The following is a 12,548-nucleotide window of genomic DNA, read 5'->3' as shown; positions in this document are numbered from 1 at the left end:
CTAATAAAATGATGATTTCATCGTTACCCTTAACATAAAATTTTTAGATTTGTAAAAATTAACTTAAACTTTATATAAATATTTAAAATTTTATAAATGTGTACTTTATCTTTGCACCAAAACTTCGGTGGAGATAAGTCTTTTGGCCATAATATAAATATTCTTCTGCACTCAATATAAAATAAACATCACTGTTCAACGTACGGCAGGCTTGCTTTTTGTATGTATATATGTACACATCTCATTAGCAAAGGCTTATATTTCAATAACTATTTGTCCCTATTATTCAATGACGTGTAATACAGTACATGATACAAAGATGTATAATCTTTCTATTTTCATCCTCACCAACTGAGTACCAAATATGGATAGATAAAAATAAAATCAGAGTTTCTGGGTGGGTTCACAGAACCTGGACGACACTTGGTTTTGTTTCTACATATATTCTTACTGTTTTACGAGAATGAAAATTATTAAAGAAACATCAAGGGCCATTCAGAGTGGTGAAGGCAGGCAAAAGGGAAAGGTCAGTTTTCGAATTACTGAAATTGACTTCTTATAGCTTCTCTAACCAACAACTGGTAGAGGACACATTGATTTTTGACAGGTACAGACTTTTCTGATGATCCACGAATTTTCATTGACTTTAGTGTTTAACTTCATTCTCTTTTACAGTGATGCGACATTGAGCGAGTACAAATTTCAACTTCTGATGTCTTCTGTGCAGGAATTTTAATCTTTGTAGGTTGATTCTGTCTTTGTCATTGAGTTCAATATTTTATACTTTATTTGATTAAAGTAAACAATAAGGTTCCAGAAAGGCAATCGACTTCCTGATCGATACTGAAAACAATTTGTTTGATATTTTATACTAAACACCAAAAGAATACTGCTATTATTTTTACCGTGTGAAAACAAGGCATTCCTCTAAACGTTGTTATCAAAGTCTCCTCTTTCCTCAACTGGGCATAGTTTTTGTTCATTAGTTTCTATGTTTCCTTGATTGTTTCTCTTGTAAATTTGTTTCACTTGCTATAGCTCTCACGTATATGAAAGTTGAAACAAGACTAGATTATCACAAATGAAACATTTCTGACATTTCCTACAACTGGCACCACTGTGCTTGAACCATATAGATAATCTGTTTAATGCCTGGTTGTTATGGATACAAGTGCAGTTTTCCCTCAAGAAAAGAAAACCAGGCAGTTCCCTTTCGAAAATGGTGTGTTTTTGAATTTCTCACTTGGAACTTATTAGGATTCATTGCCAAATTTCGTCTAGCAACAGAAAAGTAATCGCTGTTACTTGATTGCAGTGGTCCTTCTTTTCCATGGATCCTTCAACTGAAGATGTTGAAACAAAACATGAGGACATAAAAACAATATCATCTTCTCAGCCCCACTCACAGGATGAGGTATACATTCACAAGGTTGAAATTCCCCCCAAGCAAAACCTGTTCGATGAATTCAAAGCAACTGTTAAAGAAACATTCCTAGCCGATGATCCTCTACGCCCCTTCAAGAATCAACCAAGGTCTCGTAAATTCTTCCTAGGCATCCAAGCAGTCTTCCCCGTCATTGAATGGGCCAAAGATTATAGTTTAAGCAAATTTAGAGGCGACCTTATCGCTGGTCTCACCATTGCAAGTCTCTGCATTCCTCAGGTAAATATTAGCACTCAATTTAAATGTAACTAAAAGGAGGCATAATCATGTAGTTTTAATAATTTAATTTACTTGATGAAACAGGATATTGGGTATGCAAAACTTGCGAATTTGGATCCACAATATGGATTATGTAAGTTTGTGTTTCTTTAAATGAATTGCCTGATATGTGTTTCTTCTGGGATTTTTGGTTGAGTTGCCCACTGTATTGTTTTAAATTGAGCAGATTCCAGTTTTGTTCCACCTTTGGTTTACGCCATTATGGGCAGTTCTAGAGATATAGCTATAGGACCAGTGGCAGTGGTGTCTCTCTTATTGGGGACCCTGCTTCAAAAAGAGATTGACCACAAAAAAAATGCATTTGAGTATCGACGCCTCGCTTTCACTGCGACTTTTTTCGCTGGGATTACGCAGGCTGCCCTAGGAATTTTCAGGTATATATTTTAATACTTTCTTGCTTATTATTTTCATCTTTTCTTACGCCAAAAGTTCTTCCAAGTCCCAAAAGTGTCAGTTTGACGGTTTCCATATATTGTTTAGGTTGGGTTTCCTGATTGACTTCTTATCCCATGCTGCCATAGTCGGTTTTATGGGTGGAGCAGCAGTAACAATTACCCTCCAACAGCTGAAGGGTTTTCTGGGCATCAAGAACTTCACAAAGAAATCTGATATTGTCTCTGTAATGAACTCAGTATTCAAAGCCGCCCGTCATGGAGTAAACATTTTTTCCTCCTCTCTATTTCTGCTTTTCTCTAATTCCAGTTTCTTCGACCTCTTTCTTTTGAACAGGAACCCTGTAATACAATATAGTGCTTATATTGAACCAATGTTACTATGTCTCATGTAACAATATTTTGCAGTGGAACTGGCAGACCATTCTCATTGGGGCAAGTTTTCTATGTTTCCTTCTTTTCACAAAGTACATCGTAGGAGCCTGCTGTTCTTTTTCTCTGGTTTCCTTTACTATTTAGGCTCCAATTATTTTCTAATCCTTACGTTATATGGTAAGCAGGGAAAGAAGAAGAGAAATCTTTTCTGGGTGCCAGCAATTGCCCCGTTACTCTCTGTTGTTATCTCAACATTTTTTGTATTTATAACCCGTGCAGATAAACAAGGTGTTCAGACTGTAAGTACTTCTATCTTGTTTCAATGATATTAATAATAGTTGCAAAGATAGTGGTATTTACTAAGTTATATTAACTATATTGTTTATGCGTTTTCGAAGGTACAACATATAGAGAAGGGAATCAACCCATCATCAGTTGGTGAAATTTACTTCAGTGGTGAATATCTGCAAAAAGGTTTTAAGATTGGTGTGGTGACTGGCATGATAGCATTGACGGTAGGACAATGTTACAACCTATAATCTCCGTTTATCAAAGAATTTGATCATCTGCTTTTGTATCTAAATCTTATTAATTTCTGCCTTCCTTTTTCGTTGGATTTATTAGGAAGCTGTAGCAATCGGAAGAACATTTGCTTCCATGAAGGACTATCAACTGGATGGAAACAAAGAAATGGTAGCACTAGGAACAATGAACATTGTAGGCTCACTTACTTCTTGCTATGTGGCAACAGGTGAGAAGAATCACATGAAAGTTTTCTACAGATAATTGTAATTTTATGTTTTGAGCTATTCAATCTTTCCTTGCAGGTTCATTTTCTAGATCAGCTGTGAATTACATGGCAGGTTGCCACACTGCAGTCTCCAACATTGTCATGTCTTGTGTCGTATTTCTAACCTTGGAGTTCATCACACCTCTTTTTAAGTACACTCCAAACGCCATTCTCGCTGCCATTATTATATCAGCTGTGATTGGCCTAATCGATGTTCAGGCAGCGACTTTGATATGGAAGATTGATAAATTTGATTTTTTTTCATGTATTGGAGCCTTCTTTGGAGTAGTTTTTGTCTCTGTTGAGATAGGCCTCATAATTGCGGTAACAACTTAAACAGTAAACTTGATCATAGTGTATATAACCTATCAAATTATATTTAAATATTTTATCTGTTCGTCAGGTCTCAATATCATTTGCTAAAATCCTGTTGCAAGTTACCAGGCCTCGTACAACAATTCTGGGAAAGGTTCCCGGGACAAGTGTGTATAGAAACATTCAACAGTATCCTAAAGCAACAAAGATTCCAGGAGTTTTGATTGTGAGAGTTGATTCTGCAATTTACTTTTCCAATTCTAATTACATTAAGGAGAGGTATATATAGATTTTTCTTCTCAATCCTTTAATTCACAGACATAGTTCCTGTGTTGATCTAGGCTACCCAAAGCTCAAAATTGATATTTTTCTGCAGAATATTGAGATGGTTGACAGACGAAGAAGATGAGAAAAAGGCAGCCAACGAACCCAGAATCCATTTCTTGATAGTTGAGATGTCACGTATGTGATTTAATTAAACTTCTAATTTCATCTTTAAAACCCACTGTGATTGTTTTAAACTTGAATTCATTTGTCATGATTTTTTGTCAGCTGTAACCGACATCGACACCAGTGGCATCCATGCCTTGGAAGAGTTATATAAGAGTTTACAGAAGAGAGACGTTCAGGTAATTCTTATACGTTTCTGCTGATAATATAAAGTTAAACACCAATATGAAGTTGGTGAAATTGGGTTACCGAAAATTTCCCTGTGTTGTTGAGCAGCTTGTTTTGGCAAATCCTGGTCCAGTGGTGATCGACAAGCTTCACGCCTCCCAGTTTGCTAACTTGATCGGAGAGGACAAAATCTTCCTCACAGTTGCAGACGCTGTGTCGTCCTGCTCTCCCAAACTAGTGGAACAAGTTTAACAGAGGAAACTCAAATAGACTGTCGTAAAAGGAAAATTCACACATATTTTCCATTGTAATTTAGTCTACATGTGAGGAGTGATTGTCCTTGTCCTTGTCCTTGGAACAAATATTTCATAAAAAATTTGTCTATCTTGTTCCCATTATGGAATGATTGTTTTTGTTTTTGAAATAATCATTCTATTTTCAGCAAATTAATATCCAACAATTCTCTATGATGCATTCAATATATTTCTAGCTAATACAAAATACTAACACCCAAATCAAAACCTAGTTTATGACATCTCATTCATGAATCATGTATATACTTCAACCATGCATTAGTGTCCATAGGTGTATACATACCATCTCAAACCACATAACATTTAAATATTTCAATTATCAATTATATATTGACCAAGACATATTCAAATTGAGTCTATTCAAACTCAAAAATTCAATTTACTTTGATTGGACTTGATTATGAAAATAAGTTCAATATTTAACTTTAACCCAACTTGTTTAATCAGAACTTGAGTAACCCTAATTGAATTCAACTCTATTAGCTTTCCATTGCCTAATTCCTGAGGATGAGAAATTCAACACTCACAGACATGTGACATATGCCAAGGGTTTTTAAAATTGAGTTGCCATCACTGTGCGACGTGTCGGTTGACATATAAAACACAGTACGATATGTCATTCAGAGGTAGCACACTTGATTCTAATATGAACGACATTAGTGAATTGATTTACGTTATTAAGTCGATGTTTAAATAGTGGGTTGTGTTATCAGTTATCAGCCATGGCTCTTGTTCCTTCACTCCGTTCGATCATCAGACCGCCACCGCAACTACTCTCCTTAGCTTCACTTTTCTTCCACAAACACAAATTCTCGATACCCACTTCCTCTAACATTTCTTCCTCTCTTAAACCCAAAACAGCAAACCCACCAAAACATGACACCCTAATTTTCAAACCAGACGAACGCTTCTCCGCTGCTAACGGTGGGGTTCACGACAAGTTTGAGAGTTCCAGAACGATTGCAGCAATTGTCACTTCCATGGGTGGCCCACCTGGTGCGGTGGGCATCGTACGGCTATCGGGCCCCAAGGCCGTCGATGTCGTTGGCCGAGTGTTTAGACCCCTCAAGAAAAGGAAAAGGAAGACTTCCTGGAGGCCTACTACCCATGTTGTTGAGTACGGTGTCGTTTTAGATGCTCAAGCGAATATTGTTGATGAGGTATTCTAATGTTTTATGTTAATTCTGGTTGTTTTCTGAACCTTTTCAATTGGTGCTCTTTTTGTGTAATTATATACGAGAATATTGACACTATGAAGTTGAAAAGGTAAAAATTATTTTTTTAACAAATTAAAATTAATGACATGATAGTTACTCCAATGTTACAAATTTATTTGTAGAGTTAGTTTGTTGGTTTAGCATCTCTTCTGCTAATGATATGAAGGAAAACTTCAATTTTTTTTTTTTTTTCATGTCAAATTGTCATTTTTAAGCCCTATTTTTTTTTTATTAAAAAAAGCCTTTGTGGATAATTTGACGTATACACTTCACTGATTTATGAAGTAAATTGTTATCTAGAATGTTGGATATGTAAAGATTTGCTCAGCAATATAACTTGCAATGGAAGTGGATAATCTGTGTTTGGCAAATTTTAGTTGCTTGAGCTTTGCCTTTTTTGTGTATTTGTGCTTGTCATTGACTAGAACAAGATTGTGTTAAGTGGGCATTTTTTTTTCATTTTGTTCTCCTAATTGTTCTAGGTTTTAGCAGTACCAATGTTGGCTCCAAGATCTTACACTCGAGAAGATGTGGTCGAACTTCAGTGTCATGGTAGTGAAGTATGCTTGCATCGTGTGTTAAGAGCATGTTTAGAAGCTGGAGCAAGCCTTGCTGAACCAGGTTTGTTTTTTGTTTATTTAAAAAAATAATAATTATGCATATTCATTATCAGATGATGTTAACCAACTATAGCACATGGGCTTTTTTTGTTTTTGTCTCCCCTGAATAGCTTAGCATGTGTCTTTATTTAATTTTGTTGAGGTTGTGTTGTGTCTGCTTTCTCCTGTTTTGAAGAGTATGATGTTGGTGCTTTTGTTGGAACATTAAAAAAATGCTTTATCTTCTATGGTTCATCTCTCAAGATCATGTCATTATTGCAGGAATGAGAAATTGATAGTGATATCTGGACTTATAACCTAACGGCCCACTTAATAGCATCATATTTGGTAGGTTGGATTTTTAGCTTTTAATGTAGAACTTGTGTGTTTGGTGAACAGACATTGCTATTGGTTCTGACTTATATCCATCCGTATGGTGTTAAGTTGTGGTCACACAATCATGTTATAGCAATGTTTGTTTGTCAATACTATAAAACTTTTGTTATTCTTGTGCCTTCCACCAATGAATATGTATCAACAGCTGCAAAATGTATGTAATTTCATGTTCAATCACATTCATTTCTTTTTATGTTTTCTCTTCATCACCAGTCCACCCTCGCTGCCCTTGATGACGCTTAGACCTATCTGTAGCTGAAAATATTTGGAAATTAGTGTTTACTTGCATGGTTAATCACATTTAGTTGTTTCTTCATTGTTTTCTATTTTAGGCGAGTTCACCCTCCGTGCTTTTCTTAATGGCCGCTTAGACTTATCTCAAGCTGAAAATGTTGAAAAATTAGTTTCTGCAAAATCTGTGGCTGCTGCAGATACAGCTTTGGCGGGAATTCAGGCATGTTTTCCTTACTGAAATTATATTTCAATAGCAGTTATTTCTTAGTTTGACATACTCTAGTGCATTAAAAATCTGGGACAGCTAAATATGTAAATTCATTTCCTATTGCAGTCATCTTAGCTTTGTTATAGGCCCTTAATAATATGTTTCTTTTGGCAGGGAGGCTTTTCTTCTTTGGTCAAATCACTGAGAGCACAGTGCATTGAGTTTCTTACTGAGATTGAGGCTCGTTTAGATTTTGATGATGAGATGCCTCCACTAGATTTGAAATTGATCATGAATAAAATACAGGCCATGTCACAGGATGTAGAAAATGCACTGGAGACTGCGAATTATGATAAGCTTTTGCAGGGTGGATTACAGGTATAATAATGGATTATAACATCATTTTGGTGTCCTAACCATGATAAATTTATTGTTCTGCATAAGTTTTATAGTTATATGGGATTTTGGGTTTTGCTCAATTTTATTAATATGGAGGGGCTCTTTATCTAATAGAAAAAGAATAAAAAGGCTTGTGTATATGAGTTTGGTTACTGTTGATTCAGTTGCCTTATCTAACAAGCTTCTTTTTGTTAACTGATATTATATATTACTTGCAGATAGCAATCATTGGCCGTCCAAATGTTGGGAAGTCAAGCATTCTTAATGCTTGGAGCAAAGTATGATGCAATAAGATTTTTTCCCCTTTGCTAGCTGCTAGTTACTTTTTGGCATGAGCATTACATTTCATCATGATTAATTGATGAGTTATAATATAATTTTAATAAATGTGGAGTTATAATATAATTTGACTTAAAGTAATGCCTATGGATACTGTTCTTTTCTCCTTTTCATTTGGCCAGCAGGTGCACTATGAATTTAATTGGAGAAAGTAGTTATTAACTTGAATTCAGCCCTTCAATTGTTTTCTTTTGTTTTGGAGAGTTCTCAGCACCATAGTGAATCCATGTTTTATTTTTAGCGTGTAGAGTGAGAGAGCTATAGTTACAGACATTGCTGGAACAACTCGAGATGTTGTTGAAGCCAGTGTAGCAGTATGTGGTGTGCCTGTGACACTTCTTGATACGGCAGGCATCAGAGAAACTGACGATGTTGTTGAGAAAATTGGTAAGAATGGTCTCTTTGCATGAACTCGATCTTGAAACCACGTTAAGTTGATTTTCATGAAAGTCTTCAAGTTTAATTTTGTCAACTAACTAAGATTGAAAAGCAGTAATATGGAGAATTTTTGGAGATCAATTCTAGATATCTGTTGGCAATGTTAGTTTGAAGATATCATGCCTTGTTCAATATCTTCAAGATGTTCAGTCATTAGTTGATATGTGGGCATTACAGGTGTAGATAGATCTGAAGCTGTAGCTCTGGGTGCCGATGTCATTATCATGACAGTGAGTGCTGTTGATGGGTGGACTTCAGAAGACACCAAACTTCTTGATAGAATCCAATCTAATAAGGTATGAACTGGTCATCACTTGTGTAGTTACATGTGGGTTACTTGGTTGTTATTGTGGTCACCATTCTAAGATCATGTTGGTGTGTTTCATTGTCATGTGTGATAAATAAAACTTTCTTCAGTCTGTAATGTCGTCAGTCTTTCTTTGGAATTGCAGAAAGCAATTGGATCATCCACCCCAATGGTTCTTGTGATAAATAAAGTAGACTGTGCTCCCTCAGCTTCTACTGAATGGGTCAATAGTGGCAATTCTTTTAGCAAGCACGTTTTCACCTGTGCTGTTACTGGTGAAGGAATACCAGATTTGGAGACAGCAATCTCAGAGATTGTGGGTATCAACCAGATTCCAGCTGGGGGACGCAGATGGACTGTGAACCAGGTTAGCAAATAATGTGAATTTAACTCTTATTTCCGATTTACATATGGACTTGAGTGCTACAATTTTCTAGATCGTGAATGTTTGAATTACTCAGTTCTGGGAGTCCTGGTTTAGTCTAACGAGATTTCTTAGTTACACCAAGATTCATTGGGATGGTGCAACTCTTTAACTCTATTATGGTGAACATGTTCCTCAATACAGGCCGATGCTTACTTTTTATTGTTTATCTATTCTCTTAGAGACAATGTGAGCAACTTGTGAGGACGAAGGAGGCTCTTGTAAGATTAAAATCATCAATAGAGGAGAAAATGCCTCTAGATTTTTGGACTATTGATTTGAGGGATGCTGCCTTGTCCCTTGGGCAGATTAGCGGAGAAGACATCTCAGAAGAGGTACTGTCCAACATTTTTGGCAAGTTCTGTATTGGTAAATAGACAACGTTTAATCGTGTAATAGGATCATCTAAACCACAAGATTTTCCTCATATGTGCCTCAAAATTCATCAAGTGATCATAAACATTGAATCTTATCGCAGGAGTGTCAAAGTATTGTGGACGAAATTTTGATACTAAAGACATTTTTAATCTTTCCTTACAACTTTCATACAATGCCTTTTTTTTTCCATATTACTGCAATATTTGTGAACCCCTTTGACTGTCTTATTAATTAATAAGTAGCGCCATTGTTATGTCAACATCAAACACTACAAATCAGAAGTAGTTGCCATAAGGCAGAGGGCGTTCTTCTTTTGCATGGCAATTCCTGGCTTAACGGCCAAATCTAAGTCTTCCATATTCGTTCCATCTGGCATTTTCCAATCAAATTTGTAAAGAAGATTACCAAGTGCAAGCTTCACCGTCGCCAGTGCTATGTGCATTCCTGGGCACATTCTTCGCCCAGCACCAAAGGGTGTAAACTCAAAGTGTTGCCCTTTAAAGTCGATACAACTTCCAATGAATCTATCAGGATTGAACACATCTGGGTTTTCCCAAGTTCAGGATCCCTTCCGACTGCCCATAAATTCACAAAAACAAGAGTTTTCGGAGGTATTTCATACCCTTTCACGGTGCAAGTTTCAGATGCTGATCTAGGAATTAATGGAATCGGCGGTTGCAATCTCATTGTCTCTTTCACGAGAGCATTAAGATATGGGAGTCTCTTAACATCATCTTTGTCTACAAAACCCTTGTTCCCAATAAAATTTCTAATTTCTTCTTGAGCTTTCTTCATAGCACTAGGATTTTTCACTATGTAGGTCATCGCCCAAATCACAGTTGCAGAAACTGTCTGTTCCACCGATAAAAATATTCTGCAAAAAACAAAAACTAGTCAAATCATTTATATTTCAATTTGAAGCTATAAAAGAATATATCCAATGGATTACCATAAGCATTGCTTTGATGCTATTCCAAGGAAGATCAACTTTAAATCCACGATCTTTTCGAACAACAAGTAAAACATCAAGTATATCCTCTTGTTCAGCTTTTGCTCGGTTTGGATCAAAGATGCACATCCATAAGTTTCTGGTAGAAAGCATCGAATTCCTTGAAGTTGTTTTGGAGTCGAGCGATCGTTCCTCTGAATTTGTCAACCCAACCCATGAAAGGAAAATAGTCTGAAAAAAGAAGCTTCCCAACATGCCCTCAGTTTCATTAATCAGCTCATGAAATCTACTTTTCTCGCTTCCTTCATCGTCATGTCTTTTGCCAAAAGAAATTCTGCTAATGATCAAGTCTGTAAGTGACACAATGATGGCACTTAAGTTGACAGGCTTATTAGATTTTGATATCTTCTCAATCATGCGAGCTACCTCCTCTTCTCTAATAGGACGGAAATTTTGCACTCTACTAGAGCTGAGGAGATTGACAACACATATTTTCTTCATCTCTCTGGAATAAACGTTAGAATATGGAGAAAAAGCTACATCCGAGAAATCGTAAGATAATATTTGTTGGCCAAGCATGTTTGCTCGATCACAAAACTTAAGATCATGGGTTTTCAAAATCTCTTCAGCCTTTTTGTAGAGGAAGCTACAACGATTGGCAGACAACCAAGACGCAAGGACATGAGGGGACCGAATTGTCGGGAGAGTTTCCAAAAATAACGAGGAGGGTTTGAGCTATCAAACTGGTGTAGATTGCCTACCAAAGGAAGAGGCGAAGGAACACTACTTCAAGAGGGCAATCAAACTGGTGTAGATTGCCTGAAGAAGAAACAAGAGGAGGACAGGGAGAGAGAGAAGGATGATTAGCAACACCATTTTGCTCTACTGAACTGAAAATGCTAATGCAAGAGGGGAGTCTATCATTTATAAGTTTCCGCAAAATTACAAGCAATGAGAAAAGAAACGAAAGACATTTGGCATTTTCTATTAATTTCTAGATTTTGAAAAAAAAATATCAATGTTAAAAGACTAGATAGTGTTGCATATGCAACGGCCTTTCACCAAATGTGAAAACAATAAGTTATGGGTGAATGAGCTAAGAACCTTGGGCAATTAACTTTGGGAGGCAACATTTATTGTCTTGCAGGGAAATCTTCTTATATAAAGAAGGTCCGCCCCCCTACAACAACCCCATGTATCTTTACCTTTCAAAGAAATTGTACATGCCTCTTAATTTGCTTCGTATACCACCTAGAGGACTTCATCTTTCTTTCATTTCTCCTTTCTAGTTGTTAAATTTATTCGGATAGTGCTTATTACACAATGAGAAATTTGTTTTATTGTGACAAAAAAAAAGCTGACAAAATATATTTTGTGATTATAAGGTAAGTTATTACGATAAATATTGAATGTTTGTTGCTAAACATATTGAAAATGGGATTATTTTAAGTATAATAAGTTGTAACTTATGTTTGTCATAATAGTATAACGGTGATAGAAATTGCTTGTCACAATTATTTTGCACGGTGAGAAGAATAATAATGTTGGAGACGGCGAAGATCACCATGAACTTTAATCCAATAGAAGTTTGCATATTTTCTTCTTTTTACTTTTAATTATATAAATTTAATAGTATAATCATATATTCTCTTTTAATTATTGATTTTCTTTAAAAAATCTAAGTTTTTTTTTGAAAAATATGAAAGTATCATATGTTTGAAATCAAAACCGATTGGATAGATTTTACATTTAATTGCTAAATTTTGAAATCCGTCTAGTACAGAATTAACTCTTAATAACTTAATAATACATTTTTAGTAGGGTACTTAGACCTACTTAACCTTCAACATCATGCCTAGTGGCTTTGCATAACTAATGAAACAATCTAAGAAACAGATGAAACAAGCTTAGAAAGGTCAAAAAAGGGAGGTAGTTACTTGACGTAGCTCTAATTTCATAGGTTAAGTTATTGGATTAGGTGTATCAAAGTTAAAACCTTAATTTATTACAAATATACTTATTTGTGTAAGTAGATATATATAATTTTATTATTTAATTTACCCTTACACGATTGTTTTGTGCTTAGTAAATAAAAATCAATTGTCACGCCTCAATCCATTTTGCAACAAATGA

General features: G+C 35.7%; 2 protein-coding genes and 1 pseudogene across 2 annotated transcripts; 2 read left to right on the top strand and 1 right to left on the bottom strand.

Moving 5' to 3' along the window:
* Positions 1-1,330: 1,330 nt before the first annotated feature.
* On the top strand, positions 1,331-4,597 carry LOC123229192 (sulfate transporter 1.3-like). The gene is made up of 13 exons (XM_044654835.1): positions 1,331-1,663; positions 1,748-1,796; positions 1,890-2,097; positions 2,204-2,378; positions 2,524-2,589; positions 2,676-2,789; positions 2,889-3,005; positions 3,115-3,241; positions 3,318-3,604; positions 3,684-3,874; positions 3,972-4,057; positions 4,148-4,224; positions 4,322-4,597. The coding sequence occupies exons 1-13, from the start codon at positions 1,331-1,333 to the stop codon at positions 4,463-4,465; spliced, it is 1,974 nt and encodes a 657-aa protein (XP_044510770.1). The 3' UTR covers positions 4,466-4,597.
* Positions 4,598-5,154: 557 nt separating this feature from the next.
* LOC123230069 (tRNA modification GTPase MnmE) lies at positions 5,155-9,634 on the top strand. The gene is made up of 9 exons (XM_044656171.1): positions 5,155-5,687; positions 6,227-6,365; positions 7,072-7,193; positions 7,356-7,559; positions 7,799-7,858; positions 8,168-8,306; positions 8,535-8,653; positions 8,810-9,031; positions 9,271-9,634. The coding sequence occupies exons 1-9, from the start codon at positions 5,250-5,252 to the stop codon at positions 9,463-9,465; spliced, it is 1,638 nt and encodes a 545-aa protein (XP_044512106.1). The 5' UTR covers positions 5,155-5,249; the 3' UTR covers positions 9,466-9,634.
* A 15-nt stretch (positions 9,635-9,649) lies between these two features.
* Positions 9,650-11,291, bottom strand: LOC123229663 (annotated as a pseudogene).
* Between the last annotated feature and the right edge of the window lie 1,257 nt (positions 11,292-12,548).

The sequence above is a fragment of the Mangifera indica genome, chromosome 11, assembly GCF_011075055.1.
Source record: "Mangifera indica cultivar Alphonso chromosome 11, CATAS_Mindica_2.1, whole genome shotgun sequence".
Taxonomy (NCBI): domain Eukaryota; kingdom Viridiplantae; phylum Streptophyta; class Magnoliopsida; order Sapindales; family Anacardiaceae; genus Mangifera; species Mangifera indica.
This window is presented reverse-complemented; position numbering and strand designations above follow the sequence as displayed.

Excerpts from the sequence above, each read along its gene's own strand:
- LOC123229192 (XM_044654835.1), top strand. The coding sequence starts at position 1,331 with ATGGATCCTTCAACTGAAGATGTTGAAACAAAACATGAGGACATAAAA. Across the intron at positions 3,242-3,317 it reads TTCTTGCTATGTGGCAACAG|GTTCATTTTCTAGATCAGCT; the intron begins GTGAGAAGAATC and ends CTTTCCTTGCAG. Across the intron at positions 4,225-4,321 it reads TACAGAAGAGAGACGTTCAG|CTTGTTTTGGCAAATCCTGG; the intron begins GTAATTCTTATA and ends GTTGTTGAGCAG.
- LOC123230069 (XM_044656171.1), top strand. The coding sequence starts at position 5,250 with ATGGCTCTTGTTCCTTCACTCCGTTCGATCATCAGACCGCCACCGCAA. Across the intron at positions 6,366-7,071 it reads AGCAAGCCTTGCTGAACCAG|GCGAGTTCACCCTCCGTGCT; the intron begins GTTTGTTTTTTG and ends TTTCTATTTTAG. Across the intron at positions 9,032-9,270 it reads GCAGATGGACTGTGAACCAG|AGACAATGTGAGCAACTTGT; the intron begins GTTAGCAAATAA and ends CTATTCTCTTAG.